The following is a 23,728-nucleotide window of genomic DNA, read 5'->3' on the forward strand; positions in this document are numbered from 1 at the left end:
TTAATGGGAACCATAATTTAAACAATTACCGCCATGTTGGTGAGGAAAGGAAAGGACTGTCTAAGTATTGGACAGGATGAGTAGGGACCACCCTTTTATTTTGTCTCCTCCCACAAATTCATATGAAAAAGGGGCAAACCGCATGCACAGGTTCATAAAAGCGCTCTAGCCAGAAGTCAGACCCTTCAAACAGAAACTACGCAGTCTAGGAAGGAGGTAAAGTCATCTTGCTGTCTTACACTCCAGAACTCCACACAAAGGCTGACGTCTAGTTGAACATTTTGACCATCGCAATTTTTGATTTTTAAAGTAAGATATAACAAGCAAGCGGTAGAGCTGATTCACTATAATGTACCATCACACTGAGTGATCAGTTGAACAAATTAGAATATATATTATGTTAATCAATTTATCTCAATGTATAAAGGTGTCCACTCCCTCCCATTATTACTTTCGTTGGGAAGAGATGGGAAGTGAAGCAAATGTTAGGATACTGAAAAGCACCTTCCTAGTCACCTTCCTTTTTCCACCCCCAGCAGATGGTGCTGAGGGTGTACAGGTGGTTTTTAGAGCTTTTTTCCACAGAAAATATCCACCCCGTGCTTGGAAATGAGGCTGGTGTGAGCAGCAAATAACAGGGCTGTAAAGACTAATGCAGTTGGCTGAAAGCCAGTGAAATACCCTGTAGGAGTACAAAGAATTGCAGATTCAGGTGAAAATGATGTGATTCCTTTTCACAAAGAAGAGTGATTTAAGCTGCTGATTGAATCTAAAAATGCAATATTAAAGTAAACTTGAGCATTTGCAGTTTAAACTGGACAAGTCTTCTGCTATTAAAAGTAAAGCTATGAGTGAAATTGTAGCACCACACCGGTCAGCGGCAGGTATTCACAGACATGACTGGGACGCCATGCCTTTAATTACACACTGATTAGGGTGACCGCTGGACACCGGATTCATAATCAGTCCCAGAGCTTCATGCGCAGCCACTGTTTGATAAAATTAAGGTTGAACAGAGTCCTGGGTTTTGCTTCGGGCCTATTTGGTGCTCTCTGGAGTAATCAAATAATAATCTGCTCCACAGATCTGCTGCAGAGCCTGCTTCTCCAAACCCACAGAGAACATTGCAGATAGCCATTTATTTCATAAACCTTCACTTGCGATGGTGTGTGTGTGTGTGTGTGTGTGTGTGTATTTTCTAGAGATTCATGTGCAGAATATTAATACAGTACATTTTGTTGGATATTTATGCTTTCTTTTTCTGAAACTAATTCTAAATTCTGCATTGTCATCAGCCTCGTGTGTATAGTTTTCTATCAGTATCCTCCTAAATATCAGCCTCCTTTTCAGTTCTGTCCTTTAAATTTATCCATGACTGAGGGAAATAACCGACTCTGGAAAATGTGACCGCCTTCTGTAATATTCCATTTGTCTCAGCTAAATGACTCTTTGGGAGATGGATCTTTCAGGAGCCCAGTTAAAATATCTCTCAGCGCCGTAATATCAGGTTGTTCCGCTTAAGCGTAAAATTAGACATCCCGACATTGTTCGGCCGTCGCCCATTCATTCAGAGTTGCTAAGCAGCACGTACACACAGAATATCATCGTATTGAGGAGTGGTCGTAAGAAAACATTTCCATTTCAGAAACAGTTTACAGAGCAAACAGAGCACACAGCAGGTAGACACGGTTTAGTTAACGTTGTGCGTCTTTTAAAGACAGCGCACGTGCTGTTTGGATAGCGTCTCTCATGAAACGGAGTGGAAAATGTTTTCACAGATAAACCCAGGAGAAGAATGATGATGAGAGAGGTGGGAGGTTCGGGAGACAGAAGTTGACAAAACACTTTTTCCACACATTTTTTATGTACCTAACAAACAGTCTTATATTTTTTTTAAGGTTCTGTGACTAACTGGTATTTGCGCTAAGTTGCTTTGAAAGCTGTATAGGAGGGAATGTGATGATTTACAGACACAGACAATGAAAAGGATGTCATCACCCAAATGGTAAGTGCTGTAGGAAAAATATTGTACATTAAAGACCCGTTTAGCAGTTTGCTATACTGTTATCACTTAACATTTACTTTTAAATAAATGTGACTCTTATTTTATCAGATAAATTCAAAGATTTCTAATAGTAATGGAACCCTACAAGGCACACTGTAGAGTCCCCATTTACACTTACTGACACACATATTCACTGACGATTTATTCTGTGTTGTTGTTTGCCTGTCACATTCACATCTGATGGCTCCACTGGGGGCAATATCTTCCCTACAGGCAAGCCAACATACACGGATCAAACTGCTGACCCTCCAGTTAGGTCACTCAGTAGATGACCTGCTCCTAAGCCACAGGCGCATAGTAAGTGTTGTTATATACAAATATCAAATGAGCCAGTCAGATGGAAGCAGCTGAATATATTTAGTAGGGGTGCAACGATACACAAAATTCACGGTTCGGTTCGGTTAGATACTTTGGTGTCACGGTTCGATATTTTTTCGATACAAAAAAAATGTTCATGCTTTTTTAATTTGTCATTTATTAAAATTATAAATATATATTTTAACTCAAAAGTACAGTTTTTAAATTTAATGACGCTGAAACAACAAAGTAATAAATAAATAAATCTATCTGATCGAGAAATCATTCATCTTTGGAAAAGAGAGTTTATTACAGAGAAATGTCTCTTTCCAAAATAAAAGCTATACCATACGCTTCTTCTGGGCTATATTCTCAGCAGCATATTAAACATATCAGGTCCCCATAAGGAGAATCATGTGCTAACGGCTGTCTAAATGACTCAGGTAAAGTTTGTAGCATGCGTGCTTGTTGTTCTTGTCTGCTTCCACTTGTCTTTGCACTAGGATGATGTCGGTGTAAATGTGCAGTCATATTCGTTGTGTTCCCACTAGTGCTGTCAGCGTTAATCTGAAATGACGTTAACGCCACAACACGACAAATCTCCGTTAACGAGCTTCCGCGGATTGTGCGTGGTGCTGGATGGCGTCAACACGTTAACGAGCAAACTGCGCTAACGCACTAGTTCCCACCCATGTAACTGAGCATTGCGTGGCACATCCGACATACTGTTTTACTTTTGTCCATGACGCGCTTACCTTCAGGGTCATACGTCACATGAAAACCAAATTAGTTCCAAACGCCAGATCTGAATGAGGGTGGGGGAGGTTCAATTTGCCATGTTGCAAGGAGCTTAGCTTCTGTCTTGCTAGCTTGTGCTGCGCTCAGTGGATCTGCACTCGACAGTGCAGCCTAGGCGGAGTAGTCGAACGCAGATCCACTGAGCTCTCAACACAGACAGCATCGTCAGAAGAAAAGTTGATAAAATTAATTAAAAATTTTGTATTGTTCGATACATATGCATACCGAACTGAAAGCACTGTATCGAACGGTTCAATACTGATACGAGTATCGTTGCACCCCAAGTATTTAGGCATGTAGATGTGTTTAAGACCACATGCTGAAGTTAAAATTGAGCAATGGCAAAGAAAGGTGATTTAAGTGACTTTAAATGTGGCCAGACGGGACAGTCAGAGTATTTCAGAAGCTGTTGATCTGCTGGTAATTTCAAATACAACCATATTTACCATTTTCAGAGAGTGCTCTGAAAAAGAGAAAATACCAGTGAGAGGTATTTCTCTTGGTGAAATGACTTGTTGATGCCAGAAAAGTCATTTCACCCAGCTGCCTTCCTATCTCGCAGAAAAACAGCAGGAAACCACACCGGGCGGCACTTTGGTCAGCTAAGAACAGGAAACTGAGGTTAAAATTCACACTGCCTGTTACGGTCGCTGACCTCTAGTGGCTCTCCCTCTGTAGAAGAGGGTTTTTTTTTCTCCTTTTCTTGTGTTGCAGGTCTGCCTCATGAGCCACAGCTGAGGTGTGTTCCAGCTCGTCAGCCACGGCATATAGTCTGCTATCCTAAACTGCCACACCCCTGCCACTTCCCCCATTTTTGCCAGAGCTGTGAGCTGTAGTGTTTTGGGCAGCGGGCCTGAGAGAGAGAGAGAGAGAGAGAGAGAGAGAGAGAGAGAGAGAGAGAGAGAGAGAGAGAGAGAGAGAGAGAGAGAGAGAGAGTGAGTGAGTGTGTGTGTGTGTGTGTGTGTGTGTGTGTGAGTGTGAGTGAGAGAACTTAAACTCTGTGAAACTTTGGTTTTCTTTCTTTTATTGTAAGCAAAGGTGTGCCCTTACTGTGTTATTTAGTTCATCGTTGTGGAAGCAGGTAGGGGTTCTCTGCCATTTTTGTTTCAACTGTTTTCTCCTGTTTTTGGTTAGGCAGGGAGCTCAGCCATTGTATTTTGTTTTGGTTAGAGAGTACTTGGTTTGATTTTTAGCTAAAGGGGGTGTTTTGTTTGTTGTTTTGGCTTTGGAGACCCTGAAGAAAAGAGCTTCCCTGTGTTTATTTTTTACTGCAGTAGTTTTGGGCAATACATCATTTTTAATGACATCTATTCTCCAGTAGTTTGTTTTCTCTTTCACTCTGTGTTACCCCTCACCCCAGTCAGCACTTCGTTTTTAAGTGGGGCGTAACACTGCCTAACTAAAATTGGACAACAGGAGATTGGAAAAAATGTTGCCTGGTCTGAGTAGTCTCAGTTTCTTCTGCAACATTTGGATGGCAGGGCAGAATTCATGTAAACAAGATCAAAACATGGATCGACTTTGCCTTTTATCAAGAGTTCAGAGTGATGTGTAATGAAATGGAGGATATCTTCTCTTAGTACTAGCATCAGTTAAATCCCAGACACTACCATCTTCTGATAGCTGATTCCTTGATAATGCACCAGAGCTCAAACTGGTTGCTTGAACATGGCAAAGAGTTCACTGAACTCAAGTCATCTTCACTGTAATGAGTCCAACAGAGAAACTTTGGGATGTCGTGGAACGTGTAGATTCACATCATGGATGTGCAGCTCTAAGATATTTGCTCAGATGTGCTTTAAAGTGAATTAGAAAATATCAGTACTAAAATGTACTTGGACAGAGTGGCTGGCAATTTCAAACAAAGAATATTTGATATACCAGCTGTTTAGTGAAACCTAGTACTTTTTCCACCATGCAGCATGCACCATGGTTGAAAAAGAAATCGCAAGACCCTTGTAATGCAAGCAGGGTGTGGTTGTCCCTCTTCATATTGTAATTCAGGCCATAAAATTGGAAATGTTCTCATCAGGGTTTCAGAGTAATTCCCTGCATTGTTTGCCATGAAGGTTCTGTTACATTACCTCAGAGGGGCTTCAAAGTCAAAGCTATTCCACACTTTGTGGCTTTAATCAAAAGCCAAACTATTTTATTACCAATCTTAGTGTTAATATAAAGCTCAAATGTGTTTTACATACAAGCCGGTGATGACGTAGTGACATTAGACTTTCTGTGACCTAGACACCAAAATATTTCAGTTTGATATTTCATATCTTATCTCTCAACTTACATGATCTATTTGACAGGCCAGTAGCATTTCTTTCAACCATTGGTCCGACAGTGAAAGCTTTGTTCCAGGATAGAAGGCCCTGACAGACATTACTTCATACACCCAGACCAGCTAAGTTGAAGCATGTTACACAAGGAGCGACACTGACGTCACGCTGGAGCTGCAACGCAGGCCTGGAAGCCCTAACTAGCATCCTTGGGTCAGTCAAAGAAGAGGAAATATCTTTCTCATGTCATAGGCGAGAAATTTCCCATGCCCTGTCTCCAAGAGGTGCAACATACACTCCACACATGACAGTGTGTTAAGCCACCATTACATCATGTGTGACTGTGTAATAGGCATTCATACACTTGTGCTCCAGTACTGACAATAAAATCCTACAATCCTCCTTTTTCAATTATTCTAGCAAAGTTAAACATGTTAACATCACTTTTAATGATCTTTTTATGTGCTGCAAATTTTCATCAGCCAAAACATTAAAACCCTAATGTGTCGGGCCTTTTTGTGCTGCCAAAACATCTCTGAGTTCTTCAGGTCATGGACTGGACCCAAGATCTCTGGGGGTGTCGCGTGGTGTCGAGCATTGGGATGCTGGCAGTTGATCCTTTGGATTTAGTGGACTCTGTTTTGGGGCATTGTTACATTCCCCAGGCAGTCCTGGGAGAAGAAGGGAGAGACTGGGGTAAGTTGCTCCAAGGGGCAAGATTAGCCATGTCTGCTAGCTGCCTCCTTCCAAGAGAAAGAAGGAGACTGGCGCCATCTATGTCTTACCCTTGATCAGATTTAGAGGACTCTCTTGAGCAACCAGAGCAGAATTGCAAAAATCATCCTCCAGGTGCAGGTAAAGGATTTGCCATACAGCTGAATTCTCCATAGCATCTAGTAGCCTGATAACAACAGTCTACTAAGATAGTATCAAAATCAATTCTGCCAAAAATTAGGTCGTGAAAAGTTGTTCTCAAAATATCAGATGATGGCCACCATTCCCCTTCATTCCAAAAGTATTATTGACAATATTACTACAATTTATTCTCATTATTGACACAATATTTATATTTCACTTTAAATATGATTGTTATATATGCAATGACATTTTCTGTTTAACTTTTGTACCACATTTATTGAATCCCACTAATCATGCATTTAACAATTTTTTGATGTATGGGGGTTTCTAGAGTCTACTGCACGGAACGGAAGATAGTTCTGAGTGCAAAAGCAGCACAAAATTACCCTTCCACTTGCATTTTGATATTGTCGGTTATATCAACCAATATCTTTGTAAATGGACTGGAATTTATGAAGCATTCTTCACCATTACTAGGCACTCAAAGCCCAAAGCAGGGTACTTCATGCTGTTAATACCGTTTTTATTGATCGCTCGCTAATGGAAGCAGTGAATGCATATCGAATTTCACAATCTTACTCAATTAACTTTTATTTGTATACAAACAACCAAAACAACAGTAGCCTCAAGACCCTTTGACACACAGGCTGGAGGATCCAGGGATCAAAGCTAACAGCCATCCTTGTATTTGGGAGAAAAGTAGCTACGTTTAAGACAGTCTAAGGAGCTTGGAAAGAAAAGCGTCTGGACTTCTTTAAGTTACTTAAAGATGTTTCACCTCTCATCCAAGAAACTTTGATTTTAAGACAGGCCTCCAGTAAATGCTCTATATAAGCGAAGCCAAGTTTCTGCTTGCAACTGTAAAGATGTATGTCTTGCCAGTGCAGGGTTCTCATACTTCTTTTCCATTTAATCATCACGTGGTGTGCAGCCAGTTCTGTCTCGCTGCCTTTTGAGAATCAGCTTATATTTCAACAGGTTTGAGCACCGAACACGTTACGTAGCATTATGCTGGAAAATTTGGGGTAATTTTATGGGAAGAAAAATAAAAAAAACAGAGACAGTGCAGGGATTAACTCCACCTGCTTCCAAGATGCCAAGGAGAGGAAAGTGTGAAGAGTGTAGAACACTTAGTGGTATATAAAGCAGTGTTACTGTTTTACTGAAGCGTTGAGCATTGTGGCCTTCGTCAGGGTCTTCATAAAAACATAATGTAGGAACCATTTTGAAATAGCAGAGGTAAACTATAAGTTTGGCTCTAGATTGGGGATCTAAAGGCAGCTCTAAGCAGAGTTAAAACTAACAGATCCCAATCATAAAGCTTGGGTGTGTTGGAGTTGGAAATAACAAATTTCCTCTGATTGTGAGTCTCTTTCAGTTTGTGTGTGCTGACTTTGCACACACAAACCCACCCCTTAATTCCCACCCCACCCCATATTCCACTGCTGTGAAGCTGGATAAGAATATGATTTAACACAAAGCATAAACATTTACATTAAATTTGTGTCTGTGATGCCTGTGCGCTGGCTTCTTGACTCTTAGAGTTTTGCTAAAGTCTCTCTAGGGGGGCTCTGACTGGAACACGCCTTTGGGTAGCATGGGAACAGGCAGGCTTGGTCTGGGAACGGGAGCAGGCTGTTCATTTCTGTTGCACAATCCAATTAGCTCCGAGTTCCGCCGATAAGAAACAGCACCAGATCACTACAGAAGCTTTGTGTGAGAAGTCGTGCGTCTAATAGCTGGCTGGTAAACAATCGGCAGCATCTTCAACAGGTTCCGCTTTCACCAGGGATCTACAACAGCTGGTTAACAACAGAGGTACGTGACTGTAGAACTTTTATCTTTATAGGTTTTGGGTTTCGTAAAATGATTTACAAGTGTTGGCTGGATGGATCGCCGCATAGGTTGTAAAACCAACTGCAATATAACAATTCGTGCATTTACATCACTGACAGTATATGTGGTTTTATAGAGGGACAAACATCACATGTGCACATAAGAGAGGAAAATGCTTTTCAACATTCCATGGCAACATCTGTTTTCACTTTTTCCTCCCACGAGATAAATTCATTAGTTTGTGGGAATGTCCAGGAAGCAGATGGACATCATGTCTTCATACACATCCTTTTTCTTTCCTTTTCTTTCAAGGTGTATGCTTGTGATTGAAGGGAAAGTTGAAACCTTAAATGTTAAATGTATGTCTACCTTTTAAATGCAGACTGACAAAATAGGAAAGGGTCTCTTTTCTTTCTCTTTGTTATTGTGCATCATAACTAGAAAATACAAGAAATGTCAAATGTGGAAACCATTATGTGCATTTCAAGGAATTAACACTCCAGTGAGGGGAGGAAGCAGAGAAAACAAAACTGAATATTCAGCTGGAGAAAGTGTCATTTTGTAAACCTCAACAAGACAAATTAACAGAATAAAAACAGAATGGAGAATTTAGGTTTGTAGGGAGCTGAGGAGTGATCTGACTATCCCTACTAGCAAAAACACACATGCACAGTAGGCACATCCCCATTTTAAAACCATCTTGTATTATTAATGTAATATAGGGCTGCATGAAAAGTTACTTTAGCTTATCACTACTTTGTCAGCAGTCATTTCAACTGCACGAAGCAAATTGGTCCTAAAAAATAATCTCGTAAAAAACGTTGAAAAGGAAAACCCAGTCTGTTTGCACAGTTGCTGAATGGTGGGATTTATGGGACCGTGACCCCAAGGCCCTGACAGACAGCGGGGAGGAAAACAAAATGTGGGAGAAAGGAAATGGATCACTTATCAGAAGCAAACCACAACTAACAAGTGTAGATGACCCACAACCTAAAAAATGTCAAAACCACTGCAGTGTCAGGAACACTACCTGTCTTATGAGTGCTGTCAACAGCCCTTAAGCCACTGTGTGATCTTCAGAGGCTGCAAGTAAGCTACAGAGGAACCGTGTAACCAAATACCTCTTCTTTCACAACTTGGACTTCCTCAGGGGACTCGATATGAGCCAGAGACAGCAAGACTGTCTGTTGGTCTGTGTAAAGGTGCCTGATAACGTGAAGGAGCCAAGGTGGTCGGAGACTGTGCTGCAAAAAAAGTGAGAGGTGTCACGCTGGTGCAGATGGCTCCGTCAACACCTGCACTCTGTGCATGCTGAGGATGTAAACCAGTGGTTGTTCGGTGTATTAATGAAGTCTCATAACAATCTTTTAATAGATCATGCTGACTGCTTACCTGCTGGCAATCTTCTTCATCTGCGCAGGTAAGTGTAGTGAATCACACAATCATTGCAGACCAAAAATGAGAACTTAAAAGGTATATTTGGGTTAGAGGAATCTTTTTTTATATAGGTTTTATAGCTAAATGTATCAAGACAGACAAAACAGCAGTTATTCACAACAGGAAAATGGGAGCGTTTCCAGGGTTTTTTAAATGGGCCGGCAAAGGAGAACCTCGGGTGGCAGAGGGGGGCTGGGTTGGGGGTGGAGATGTCTCACAGGGACAAATAAAAGCATCTGGAAGTTAGAATAATGTTAATATGCTCCACAAACATGCATTAGATGTAGCTGCTTGTAGCAATGTTGGAGTCACACTGAAGGGCAAAGGGAGCTAATGAAGCTAATAATATATTTCAGTTTTACTGCGTGGTCTATCAACACATATTTGGCTACAGTTTGCAAAGTGAAGGAGTAAAGGGAGCACAATTAAACCAGCAGCTTTCACTGCATGCAATATTATTTATCATTATACTGCTATGGCAGTTGTACCTTTCGTTTTGTGTGATTTTCAACAAATTACACAACATATCAGAAAAGATTTTCAGCTTGAATATTTCATTCATTTCATCTGCATGCAAATATTTGCAAGATTCAGTGAAGACAGAATTATTTGTCGTATAAAAAAGGGGTGTAAATGAAGTTTCCTTTAAGGACACCACATGAAATATAAATATGATATACTGTGTTGTGTTGTTTGTGTTGCGTTGTGATGTGTCATATCGTGTCGTGTTGTGTTATATGTAGTGCCGACGTAGGACAGTTTTCCAATTTCATTGTACTATTGTACTATGTATGACTGTGCAATGACAATAAAGAGTTATCTTATCTTATCTTATCTTATTTAAATAAATAAATATAAATATAAAGACCCCGAAAAGCTGAAGATGGAAGATTTTTACGTTTATGTTTTCAAATTGGGGAATTACATGATATATCCAGGCCTGATACATCTTCTAATTCACAAGAACCCTTCATTACATTTAACTGAAAGCCAATATGAATCCAATTTATTACAAAGAAAATGAACAGGCAAACAATGGCGTTGCTAACATTAATATGCGCTATCCTGAATTGAGTCAGCAGTGCTGACTCTCGCCTATGCTGTGCAATGTCATTTTCTCAGGAATCACAGCGGAAGCTGTCCTTCCACCATACAACGAAGACCTGTTTGACATCAATGTTGACAACTGCCTGTCGGATTTCAACAAAAGCATGGAGACAAGTGACTATCAGAACATGTGCCCGTGGCCTATGGTTCAAAGGTAAATGTTAGGCTCTTCTCTTCTTCTTCATTTGTTTATTTTTTAAATTTAGCTAATATAAAGTTGTCGTTTTTTTTTTCTGTGTTTATATAAGAGAGACAAATCAGCTTTATTTAACTGGACAAGAGGTTCCCATGAGTTTCCAAGACTTGAATGAGTGCTGTGTGATTAACCAAACATTAATGTATGAGTCTGTGCTGAGCTCAACATGAGTGAAAACACAGGAAGGCTGGATAAAGATCCAGCCTTCCTGTGTTTTCACTCATTGAACTCTACAATGAAATACAGACACTTCTTTTTACTGCCTTTTCAGTAAAGACGTATAATAACCTTTAGTCATGGGAAAATCAGATGGTTTCCAGTCTCCTCATTACATTTGATGCCGGTCGAAGTTTTAATTACTCATATTCTAATGAAAACATGTGAGACCATTGCTCTTGGGCTCACATTTCCAGACAGCAGTTGTTTCTGGAGACTTTAGTCTTTGCCGTGCTACCTGGAGTGGATGGCAGTGGACTTTAATTATGACTGTAATAATCCATATTTTACTGTCAGCAAAATTTGGGAGATGAGGTACCGTAGAGTTTAAGTGGTGTGTAAGGGTGGAGTGTCCATCGTCACAAGGAGCCTTGCTTGTTGATCATGCTTCTGGCTGTCAGGTTCAATTGAGCCTCGGTGGATTTTTTCCACACTAAAATTTTGCAGCGACATCTGGTTGCGAGATTTATGTTTGCTTAGAGAGGCTACGGTTGCTTCTCTGCCCCGAGGACGTGACAAATGAATGCTTAAACTTGAAATGTAAGCTGCTGCCTAAACATCAGCAGGTGATTTCTCCATTTATAAAAATCTTGAAGACACTCAGGCTGTTGATGTTTTTGGCTTTGTGCGCCTATAAACAAGGCGCCTATAAGTGCAATGCAACTGTGTGACATGGATCTATGATCATGCCAGGTGAACTGAGGCAAAAAGCATGGCTTCTATTCATCTGCTGTTGTTTGTTCATGCTACATCCTACTCAGCACAGTCATATGTTCACATTCTTTGAACCAGTGCACCTGTACATTTCACTGGCATCAGGATATTTTAATAGTGCATTTGCAAGAAATAAACAATGTTTATATTATTTGGTATCTTATGGCTGATTTTCCCCTAATGATAAATGAAAATGTGATGATGACCCATATAAAATGCATTAAGGGTGGGTTCTGAAAGAGGGTTGGTCTGTCCAAACACCTCATGATGCCAAATAAATAATTCATGCTTACTTGATCTTTTAATTTATTAATAAGTCTTTACTTAGTTATGAAATGAAGGTCTGTTTGCAGACAGTTGGGTGTGTTGTGGTCAGTAGAACACACATAACAGCTCTGTTGCCTGGCAATGCTGTTAGCTAAACGGGAAACAGGAAGCTGAAATGTTAAGGCCTCAGTCACCCAGGTGGAGAGACTGATCGGTGACCCTCTGACAACCACAATGTGTATTCCTCTGCCAGTCGCTAGGTGAAAATGGTTGCAAAAATGCTACTGCACCAAAAACTTCCATGTGATTACTTTGGTCACTAGCAGATTGTTGCCATTGCCTGCCGTTTGCATGGAAGACACACTTGTGTGCAAATACTTACCAACTACTGAGCAGCAGTGAACCTTTTTATGAAAAGGTGGTGTGTTTTATGAAAGCTACAGGCGACTGCAGCAATCTGCAATTGTGGAAAATAACTTTTTCCCTAGTGACTTGTGGTTTCCAAGGATTCACCGAGCAGTCTTTGGGGCTGTGGGACTAAGGCCCAACTCTAAAGCTACATGTATGAATAATGCCGAATGTGCTGACGTGGAATCTGATTCTCAGCCTACAGATTCATGCTGTACATATTTCACACACCCTAAAAATGTTACAAGCGAAATTCTTGACTGCCTGAGTAATTTTGAGTCACCTTGACTTTAGTCTCACTCTCTTTCTCTGCAGCAACTACAACAAATTGATGACATGTGTGGAAGACTGGGCTAAGAAAACTTTGAGTAAGGGTTATGGATTCTTGGTAGATGAGATTTACTTGGAGGTCCACCAGACGTACTTTTCGCTATGTGGATACGTTCGTGACCCCCCACTCTTCACTCTCATCATGTTAATAGCACCGTGTATTATTGTCACACTTTTTCTGCCTCTTCTGTGTGTTCACATCGCCCCCAGGGCCACATAAATACCCAGCGAAGGAAAATTGGAATATTTTTTAGCCAGTGTTCTGACAGTGCTAACTGTGCTTGCTACCTCTGATGCAGAGATTCAGGAAAGTCATCCTGGAAGAAGACACTTCAAGCTAATAAACAATCATTTTACATCAATCAGAAAATACATTTTCTATTTAATGAAGTAGTGAAAACACCTGACTACTTAGGTTTGGTTGGATAAGTATCTTGGGCTATTCACAAAGAGTTTCCTGATCCAAAAGACTGCAACGAAGGGGACAACTGTACAACTGAGAGTCTTTTGGACCTAAATGTATTTATCTAAGCAGACAAATTGCGGGGGAGCTTATAAACAGGCGTCGTACATTGAGCAACAATGACTGCAAATCCCCCAAAGGTCACGTTTGATGGAACAAAGCAAAAAATCTCACCTGTTTTAAATATTCCCCTGCTCCCTTCAGGATCCCTGTGCACCTCTGCACCAATTCCAGCACTCTGGCTATTTTCTGATCTCTCTCTCTGGAACTCCTCCTCTGATCACTTGTATGTCCTCCCTTTTATTAAAACAACAACACTTCCAGCCTTAAATTTAATATTTCGAGAAGAATGTCATAGAGAACAACATCTAGTGACTAGTGACTGACATTATCTCCAGTCACCATCATAGTGTCGGTATGTGGCTTTCATAGTGTCAGCACACAAAGCATCCACTACAGGTCGGGTCCTTTTTGACAAATGCTCTCATGAGACACCTCAGATTTTTACAAAAGACACTCTTGACCTTATGTGCTGCCTCTGCTTTTTTTCAGTTTTTATTTTTTTCACTAAAAATTGTATTTCTAAATTGTTTTTTCGTTTTATAAATCATCATTATGACCTGTATAGAGTGAGCCAGACTAATTACAAGTGCTGGAAGCCGTCCCGAGGTCCCACAAAGGCAGTCTTGAGGGGGACATTGGCCAAATCTACAAAGCTATGTTTTTTATGTTTGAGTTCCAAAACCATAATGCACAGAAAACAACAACATTTTACAGGATTTTGTCATCCAACTGTCAAATTATAGGAGATATTTTACTATTTAAAAATAACATTGTTTTGAATATTACCCTCCATAAACAAATATGAACACAACTGGATGAAATCTATGAAAATGTAACCTTTTTATTGTTGTAGTGATTTTTCTCTTCAAAGGTCAAACACTGTATTTCTCTGTGACTCATTTGGTAAATATACAGTATATATTTATCACATTATACAGTCTATAAAATGAAAATACACTGAGCACTTACCTAATGAATGTCCTTCACGTCCATTATTCTTCCATATGTGTGGCAGAAGTAATCTGGTTTATACTGTAATCGTTTATGTGTTGACAGAAATAAAAACAATTCCATTTGTATTTGAAACACATAATAAATATTTATTTCAGACAAAAAAATAATGCTTTACAGTTTTTTGAAAACCTCTTTGTAGCCATAGCAAGACAGACCTGCTATTAAAGTATTCACGACCTAAGTGTCAGTCTACAAATGCAAACATACTGCATTTAATTATTTTTTCATCCAATTACTACTTAAAAGGACTGCTGTGCAGAGCTCATGCAGAAAACTGTGTCAGTAAAACAATGTAAAGATCCATTAGGTGTTTTGGGGGATTTCAATACTTGAATAATTTTATGGTTCCTTGTAATCTGCAAAGGATGCTAGCGTTCTTAATCTGACTGAGGATCAGTTGCCCAGCAAAAAAACAGAAAGCAAGAGTTGAATGTTTTAAGCCAAAGGGGAATTTTCTCAAGAATCGGTGGGTAAACTAGAGACTGTTCAGATCCAGGAGTGCCAATTGGTGATATTATGTCTAATAAGACTAGCATCATTTATGCACAAGGTGTTTTTTGGTATTTGTTACCTGATGCACCCAGTTAATTAAATAAGTGATCTGATTTATAGTTATATATGGTCAAACCGAGTACACTATTCCATATGCTAAAGACCCAAGCTTGTCAGATGTCTTCACTCAAGCTGATGACAGTGGATTAGCCTTGGTTCAAAAATAACAGAGCCAAGTCTTTGAATTGGGTGGGTGGCCTGGCCTGCTACCACTGAGGCATAAGGCGACGAAATGAGGTGACGTGAGAACGTTGACATGACAGAATTTTCTTTAAGGGTCAGAAAGACCAGAACGATTTTTCTTTACATCTTGTGTGTTCAGACATCCAACACCAGACATGACCAAGAGGCAGCGCCACACCTTTTCTTATCTTAATAATACCCACAATTCCACTTTTCTCTTGTGTAAATACTGAAAGGATGTTTTGGTAAGTTTGCTGGTTCTTTTTAGGCTCCACAGACACAGCAGCTCGTGTCACACACAGTCGTATCGGGCATACACCTCAGAGCCTCTTTCACCATCACAGGTCAAATCAGCACAGCATTGTTGACAAACAACAACTTTGGCTAAAAAATGAACTATCAAAGCTTTCACTGCATATTTAGTTATTAATGGCACCAACAAGGCATTTTACTTTAAAAAATAAAATCTTTACCCCCCTTTTGATTCTCATGTTCTCAGCCACTCACAGCTGGCTGTACAGCATCTACTCTTAGTCTCTCATAGTATTGCACTTAGTGCTCTCTGTACAACTAACATTAGTGTGTGCTTTTTAGGTATGGAAGTTAAATATTGACAAAACTATTAGACACAGAACAAATGTAAGCTTTCAACAAACTATTAAACAATGTTAGTCTGCCTGAAAAGATTTATAAATACTTTTCATTTTCATTTTTTAAATAAAACTATACACTTACTGGTCACTTCATTAGGTACACTTTGCTATTAACAGGTTGGACCCAATTTTGCCTTCAGAGCTGGCCTAATCCTTCATTGCACAGATTCAATAAGGTGGTGGAAACATTCCTCTGAGATTTTGGTTCAGACTGACATGATAGCATAGCTTTGCACAGTTACTGCAGATTTGTTGACTGCACATCTACCGTCTCCCATTGCACTGCATCCCAAAGGTGCTCAATTGGAGTGATAGCTGAACTCTAGTTTAAGATCACTTGAGCTTTGTGACATGGTTTGTTAGCCTGCTGGAAGAAGCCAGCGGAAGATTGGGACATTGGGGTCATAAAGAAATGGACATAGGAAGCAATAATTCTTTGGTTGGCCGTGGTGTTTAAAAATGGTCATTACACATTGTTTTTGCCACAATACCACCCAAATGCCGCTTGCTAAATTTCTTTTGGACTCACAGACTACAACTAGCAAGTACAGCTGTCAGGGTGACAACTACAGTGGAAGGTAGTCCAGGTTATTTCAAATGAACTGTCGTCCTTGTAAATGAGATGAAAACAAACTGAAAAAATTGTCTGTAAGGCAGAAAATATGAGGGATGCTTGCTTACTCAGGGCAATCTAGAGTTTATCTTACACTTTTTAAATTTACACAATATTAGAATAATTCTAGGTTACAAAAAATACATAAATGTCACAAAAAAAGAGTTAAAAAAAAAAACCCAAAACATCAAAAACAAAAATAGTTTTTTCATTTTGTTTGCATTTTTTTATTTGGCAGTGCGCTTTCTAACATGGTGACCACTCATAGTTGTGTCATTAGTGAACTTCCATAAATCAAGTTCCTGCCCCTAAAAACACACTCAGTCAGACGCAAACATTCAATAATGTCACGAATACGGACAGGTGTGGGTATAATGAAGAAAATACCTCACTGTCTCTGCCCTCAGTTTGCCATTCCAGTCTCTGTAAACTCCTGAAACATAAACACATGGTTGAAAAGGTCCATTAATAACGCAGCCCATTTTAAATGAAACTGCCACAGAGTGCTAATTCAAAGCACATTGTGTTACTCATTAACTCGGGGAGCTGCAGAATTAAATACAGACTGCGGCAGGTGTATGCTTCACATCAAAGTGGAGCTTTCAGTGCAGGCCTACAGAGAACAATCTAGGGGGGGGAAAGAGAGATTCATTTACCGTTAAACTTCTATGTCACTTCACTGGAGTAAACACATAATTCTACGCACTTGACCTCTTTTTCCTACATTGTACAACATAAAAGCCGGGACTGTAAGCCATAGATTTTTACATAGCAAGCGCCGGATTGCCTTGACCGCTTTATTTACACAAAGAGGCAACAAACTAAAGGCTGGGGAGCAATATTTACAGATCAAAGGTCAGTTTCCCCTGAGACTGAATCCTTGCATGGCTCATAATGTAGGGCATGGTTATGTGAAATAAGATGAATAACAGTACATTGCTGACCATTTCAAGTTTGTTTATAGTGGGATTTTGGCCTTGTTTGCCAGCAATTTATAGAAACCTCTTTAGCTGCCAAGCAGTCTCTCTCTCTCCTAACTTACTATGCACGGTTTTCTTTAAAAAGGTTCATAGACTAAATGTTAGCAGTACATACTTTTTGGTATTAACAGTGCAAAGAAACAGACTTTCATGTTGAATTAACTTTTTTGCCAAGCATCCCCCAGAGTGAGGAATTTGGGTTTGGGTTCAATCATCTCTGCTGTTCTTTTCCACTTTCACTGAATGTGATCGAAGAGTGTGCCATCAAGATATTGTAAGAAAAAACAGCAGACAATTGCGTTTGTGTGACTTTCTGCAGATATCCACCCAGTTAGAATCCCCAGGACTCAGCTGACGCTTCCCGAGTGTGTCAGTGATGAAAGCAAGGAAGCCACCAAATGCAAACATGGAAAAAGACCAGAACCCAATGTGCTCACTTTTTTTTGTTGCATTCAACAACTCCCGTCTATTTTAAATCAATACGAATAAACTTTATAATCCTAATGTTTGGTGAACCAGACAGTGAATATCCTCAAAACATCTAAATGTGAAGCTTCTTCTTTCAGTTCCTAAGCTTTTAATTGCTGACCGTAAATGGACCACTGATCCAAATATAGTAAAATCACACCAATTTCCAACACTAATAAATTAGTTTTATCTTTTTGTTGTTTTATGCACAGCAGCTGTTATGTGTTTCTGTGTAGCATGAAATAAGAAAGGCTTCTGAAAATGTGCATGTGTCAAAACTACACTTTATTAGGTACACCTTAGGTCACAGGTGTCGAACTCCAGGCCTCAAGGGCCGGTATCCTGCAGGTTTTAGATGTGTCCTTGATCCAACACAGCTAATTCAAATGGCTAAATTACCTCCTCAACATGTCTTGAAGTTCTCCAGAGGCCTGGTAATGAACTGATCACTTGATTCAAGTGTGTTGACCCAGGGTGATATCTAAAACCTGCAGGACACCGGCACTCGAGGCCTGGAGTTCGACACCCCTGCCTTAGGTAGTACCAGGTTGGACCCCCTTTTGAGATCTGGTGAAGGGCATTTGAGGTTTTTGACCTGGCATGCATCCTGCAGGAACGAGCCATCAAAAATGATGTACAGTGTGGTCTTCTGCTGTTGTAGCTCATCCGATTCAAGGTTCAATATGCTGTTCATTCCAAGATGTTCTTCTGCATACCTTGGCTGCAATGAGCAGTTTAATTTAGCTACTGCTGCCTTCCTATCAGCTCAAAGCAGAATCTCCTCTGACCTCTGGCATCAGCTATGCATTTTCACCCAGAAAGAGCACTGAATGGTCTTTTTCAGACCACTCTGTATAAACCCTTGAGATGGTTTTGTGGAAAAATCCTAGCAAATCAGCAGTTTGGGAAATACTTGGACCAGACTGCCTATCACCGACTACCATGTCACATTTAAAGTCACTTAAAAACACCTTTCTTCCCAAATCTGATGCTTGGACAAATTGTCTATATGCATACATACATTAATGCAGTTGCTGCAGTACTATTGACTGATTAGATTTGCGATAACAAAGAGATGAACAGGTGTACCTATTGAAGCAGCAGGTGTTAGTTGCAATATAGGATAACTCTAAAAATAGATGGTAAATTACAATCCCAAGCTCACAGTCTGTCTGTGCAATGCAACCTTCATGCATCCTGCAAATGTTTAAATGCTCCTCATTTTTTTCAGTAGTATCGTGTCTGTGTTAGCCAAGTGCGTTATTCATGACATCTCTTAAAAAATATACCAAATTTAGCAAAAAACTGACAGATACTTTAAATAAAGACACATTTTTCTGTTTTTAACGTGTCACTCTACACAATGTTCTTTATATTTTACACTAACTCTAACAGTAGCTTAAGCTATCCGAAATCTAAATACCACTAAGAACATGGTATAGCGTTAAGTCCAAAAGGTCACAAAATAAATAGATACAACAAAGTAGAAAAATAGGTTTAGACCATGTTAGCTATTTACTTATACATCCAAGGTCATAATAATGGGATCAGTGGAGGGCATTAATCACCTTAAAAAAGTACAGTGGCAGCCCATGAAGAGGCACAGTCTCTAGGGGATTTTGGATTCACGGGAGACTACATTTAGAGATGAGGACTTGTGCCAGGGAGCTGGGTTGGCAGAGAGAAACGTGACCTTTTTTCCTACCAGTCTGTACAGAAAGGAAAAGGACTGACTTAACTCCTTGTTTGCACACCATTGCAACCTATAGACAAAGGCAGTAATACAAAGGAAAAGGCAGTTTAACAACAGAGGCAGTAAAACCAATTGAAGGCTTTACATTTAGAGAAAGTTCATCTGAAAAAAATATTAAGTTTGATTGAAATCCTCTCCTCATTAAAGAAAAAAAATTTCCTTTCTCACAGATCAGTGCCAAAATAAGCCTGAATTAATCAAGCCTGCTGCAGTCCTAAAGGTCCCCATTATCATTGCACTTATGCCCAGAACCTGCAGACTAATTAAAGGGAGACATCATGTAAAAAGAGTTCATATAAGTTATGTATGCTGCTAGATTTGGTATAGTCCACTTCAGGTATGCATTCAGAGCTATTTCTGTCAGGGTTAAGACATCGACACCACCACAAAGATCTAACATTAGATGTGCTTTAAAAAAAATGGATTAAATAAAGGTAAAAAGTGCTTATCCAGCTATAGATTCTGTATATTTTACAAACACCATTGCAGAAGCTCCTCTTGCTATCCAGAGACAATGAGGTTTCCAAGATTTGCTTCCTCCGATCGGTCAGACCTGCAGGGTGTAGGTGATCCTTTTAGCTGGTTCCAGCTTAAATTTATACAAGCATGTGGATCTCATTGTACTCATCTCGTCCGTCTTCATCAAAGTTGGGCGAATCTTCATCACAATCCAGCTGCAAAGGGTTGAAATACCTTATTATTTTTGGTTAATGTTCATTCTGGACAAATTAAGCATAGTTTAGCGCTGCCAATTAAAACAATGCTGTGGAATAAATTAGCACACTGACACCATCATTGTTTATTCATAATTTAAATACAGCAACGCATGCATTTTGACTGATAATTATAGATAATCTGTTAATTATACACAGCAATTAGTGCCTCTAAGATCAACGCCTAAAAAAAGTAGGCTGCTTTTCACGAGCTAAGGCTTTAGCACAGAGCCCAACAGACCAGCCGGCAACCATCTGCCAGTCGTGTATTCCCTGACCACTTGGCAAGTGGTTGCTGAAGGTTGATGGCATTTGCTGCCGCTAGGTACTCTGCTAGCAATGGTGAAATTAGGAAAAGCGTGACACAAACTGTTTTCAGGAAACAGAAAACATTAACCTTTAAAATAAAAGTTGCATCTTTTGATAATTGATGACTGCGGTGGCGAGGCACAACTTTTAACCTGAAGGTTTCTGGTTTGCGTATAACTTTTTCAAGGTTTACCACTGCTCAGCTATTATTGACTTTTTCGCGAGTTCAAATAGCAACTGGCAGCAACTTAACCTAAATTAAACACAAAGACAGAAACAGATGGGAAAAGCTAGCCTGACTGTTTAAAAATCACCAAATCTTAAACAAGCAGACTGCAGTGATGTCATCTAATTTTCTGTGTTATTTTGCTTTAGCCAATTTAGCATCACAGGTGCAGGCTTTCAAATTATGTTTAACATATAGACAAAAGTAAGAATTTTTTTAAAACGTCTGCTTTTAAAAAATATAAAATTCTTTTTCTTTATATACAGTTTAGAACTGAGTTACAGCTCGTTATTGGAAAATGTGGTAACAAGAAGAACATTCGTGAAACAATTACAATCCCCAGTTCAAAAAAAACAAAAAAACATTGGCATGCTGTAATTTTAACTACACAGAGAATGCAATGATTTGCAAATCTCAAACCCATATTTTGTGAACTATAGAACACAGAAAAAATACAAATGTTTAAATTGAGACAATGTACCATTTCAAGGTCATACGGTCATTTTGAGTTTGATGGCAGCAACATATCTCAGGTACATGTTTACCACTTTGTAGCGGCTCATCATCTTTTTAGATCAGTCTGTAAATGAACTCAGGAGAGCAGATGCTGGACTTTTGGGAAAGGAATGTTGTCTCATTCTTGTCTGATAGAGGATTCTAGCTGCTTAACAGTCCTGGGCCTGCTTTGTTGTATTTTTCATCATGTCCCAAATGTTTCAGAAAGGTCTTGTAAAGGTATGAAGTATGCACTTTAGCATTGTCTTGCTGAAATATGCAAGGCCTTCTCAAAAAGACATTGTCTGGATGGTAGTGTAGTTGCTCTGAAAGTTGTATATACCCTATGGTGACTTTCCAGATGTGCAAACTAAGGCACTCATACATCCCCCTAGAATTGGAAATGCAGGCTTTTGAACCGATAACAAGCCAGAGGTTCCCTCTCCACTTTAGTTCAGAGGATGCAGCGTCTATGTTGTCCAAAAAGAATTTCAAATCTTAATTTGTCTGACCACAGAACAGTTTCCCACTTTGCCTCAGTCCATTTTAAATGAGCCTTGGCCCAGAGAAGCGTGTTTCTGGATCATGTTTGCTTATGGCTTCACAATTTTACACTGAGGAATATTATTCTGAGAGTGTTCCACAATTCCCTTTTATCCAGTCATGTAACCGACCAGTTGCCAGTTAACCTAATTACTTGCAAAATGTTCCTCCAGCTGTTTCTTTTTAGTGCCACTTACTTTCCCAGTTTTTTGTTGCCTTTGTCCCATTGTTTTTGAGATGTGTCAGATTCAGACTGAGCTAGTAGTTTTCTGGAAGCAAGAAAATGTAGCAATACAGGAAAATGTAAACCTTTGATATGTTTTTTATATTCCCATGTGAAGAAAATATGGATTTATTTATGAGATCTGCAGATTACTGCATTCTGTTTTTATTGACATTTTACAAACTGTTTCCACTTTTTTGGGATTGAGGTTATGTTTTATGGAATTATTGTAGAAAATCATTGATGGTATGTGTCAATCTTGACTAGCAAAGGTCCAAATCATGTACTTAGTAGTTTTCTGGGGGTTTTTTTGTTTTGTTTTTTAATTTGCATTTCCCATACATGGATCATTAGAAGTTTTCCAGGAATGACTTTCCCTCAGGTTCACATTATTTCATCCACTAATGTGAACATGAGACAAACCAGAGCTACAAGGCCATTTTTTCCCCTTTGACTTTCTTTGGTTTACCAATTGTCTATAGTGCAGAAAAGCAAAGCAAAGAATGTGAAACAGGAACATTTATTATGGAGTTCATACGAGGGTGAAGGTTCGAGGGAGTGGAGGATTTGACGTCAAGGAGGTTCAGCTTTGGCAATTTTCAACTTTTGCCAGTCCTTTAGGTGGTTTGGGGCAATTCTGCAGCGCAGAGGGTTCATGAGAACACATGAACAGTGGTCATGTTAAGAATAAGCTTATTTTCTTGCTCTTAAAAAGTTGACATTTAGGAAATGGAAGGTTTTAATTTGACAGTGATGACATGTATGGGTTTAGGTGGATCTGTCCAAGAAAACATGAAACCCAAAAGCAAAAAGCAATATCTGCGTATGCCTTGAAATTATTTGGATGAGAAAGCTGTCCATGATCACAGGGGCAAAAATAATCATCAGAACTGTCAGGGGTCAAGTTTGTTTCAAGCCCTGCAAGTCAGTATTAGACCGATATAAAAACATGCCAACGCCCGCTGAATTATTTGCCGTATACAGTAAGTATCTCGAGGCTATGTGGGATCGGATGATTGTGGCAAACATTCTCGGAAAGCCTCTGCTACCTAAACCTACCGCCTGGAGCTCACGCTCCTCGAAGATCCTGGAGAGGATGAGGCGTCGCAGCGGCACCGTCATGATGAGGACGAAGGGGAACGCCAGGGAGGCCGCAGTAGACTTCACTACCCACAGAGCCACGATGCATGCCAGCTGGGTGATGGTAAACATGTTCATGCGCCATGTCTTAACCTGAAGAAACACACACATATTGGTCAGAGGGTTAGAAACCAGGAAATTACAGCACAGACAGACATATCCAGAGATGCACAAATCACATTTTTGGCTCCATCTAGTGGAAAATTCTGCATCTAATCTTATGATTTAAACATGCATGAGGGTTTGATTTCCTGTCTCTCTTTTTTTAAGAAATTCACTCGGGAAAATTTTGAATTACAAAGCCATTAAGACTGGATTTTAAGACATGGGAATGGTTGTAATTTATTTACAGTCTCATAGGCTTTATTGCAAGTTATCACAATAAGCAGCTGCAAAGTTGCTCTGGCTGTGAATGGGAGACCTGTTAGCAGGGAGTGTTCCCTACATAACAAGATCTAAGCGTTTCTACGTGAGAGAGAGAAAGCAAGCATCTGCGCACTTGAGGACGTGCTCTTTAAGTTTCTGGTAAGAC

At 39.7% G+C, this 23,728-nt stretch overlaps 2 protein-coding genes across 7 annotated transcripts in view; one reads left to right on the forward strand and one right to left on the reverse strand.

The window, feature by feature from the left end:
* Positions 1 to 4,015: 4,015 nt before the first annotated feature.
* Positions 4,016 to 15,529, forward strand: LOC146501047 (uncharacterized). 2 transcript variants are annotated; one of them, XM_085136673.1, is made up of 4 exons: positions 4,016 to 8,112; positions 9,505 to 9,550; positions 10,690 to 10,828; positions 12,791 to 15,529. In XM_085136673.1, the coding sequence occupies exons 2-4, from the start codon at positions 9,508 to 9,510 to the stop codon at positions 13,023 to 13,025; spliced, it is 417 nt and encodes a 138-aa protein (XP_084992799.1). In that variant the 5' UTR covers positions 4,016 to 8,112; positions 9,505 to 9,507; the 3' UTR covers positions 13,026 to 15,529. The 2 variants fall into 2 exon arrangements, with proteins under 2 accessions (XP_084992799.1, XP_084992800.1); XM_085136674.1 differs by having other exon boundaries at positions 4,016 to 9,550.
* Positions 15,530 to 16,238: 709 nt separating this feature from the next.
* The window catches only part of slc4a3 (solute carrier family 4 member 3), a 68,392-nt gene continuing 60,902 nt past the window's right edge, over positions 16,239 to 23,728 (reverse strand). For all 5 annotated transcript variants that reach the window (XM_085136661.1, XM_085136658.1, XM_085136660.1 and 2 more), the window contains 2 exons: positions 23,116 to 23,289; positions 16,239 to 20,221 (listed from right to left, as the gene is read on the reverse strand). In XM_085136661.1, coding sequence (XP_084992787.1) covers positions 20,144 to 20,221; positions 23,116 to 23,289 — 252 coding nt within the window. In that variant the 3' untranslated portion in view covers positions 16,239 to 20,143. The remainder of the gene's footprint in view (positions 20,222 to 23,115; positions 23,290 to 23,728) is intronic.

This window comes from Neolamprologus multifasciatus, chromosome 16, assembly GCF_963576455.1.
Source record: "Neolamprologus multifasciatus chromosome 16, fNeoMul1.2, whole genome shotgun sequence".
In the NCBI taxonomy this organism is placed as follows: domain Eukaryota; kingdom Metazoa; phylum Chordata; class Actinopteri; order Cichliformes; family Cichlidae; genus Neolamprologus; species Neolamprologus multifasciatus.

Excerpts from the sequence above, each read along its gene's own strand:
- LOC146501047 (XM_085136674.1), top strand. The coding sequence starts at position 9,508 with ATGCTGACTGCTTACCTGCTGGCAATCTTCTTCATCTGCGCAG. Across the intron at positions 9,551-10,689 it reads AATCTTCTTCATCTGCGCAG|GAATCACAGCGGAAGCTGTC; the intron begins GTAAGTGTAGTG and ends TCATTTTCTCAG. Across the intron at positions 10,829-12,790 it reads CCGTGGCCTATGGTTCAAAG|CAACTACAACAAATTGATGA; the intron begins GTAAATGTTAGG and ends CTTTCTCTGCAG.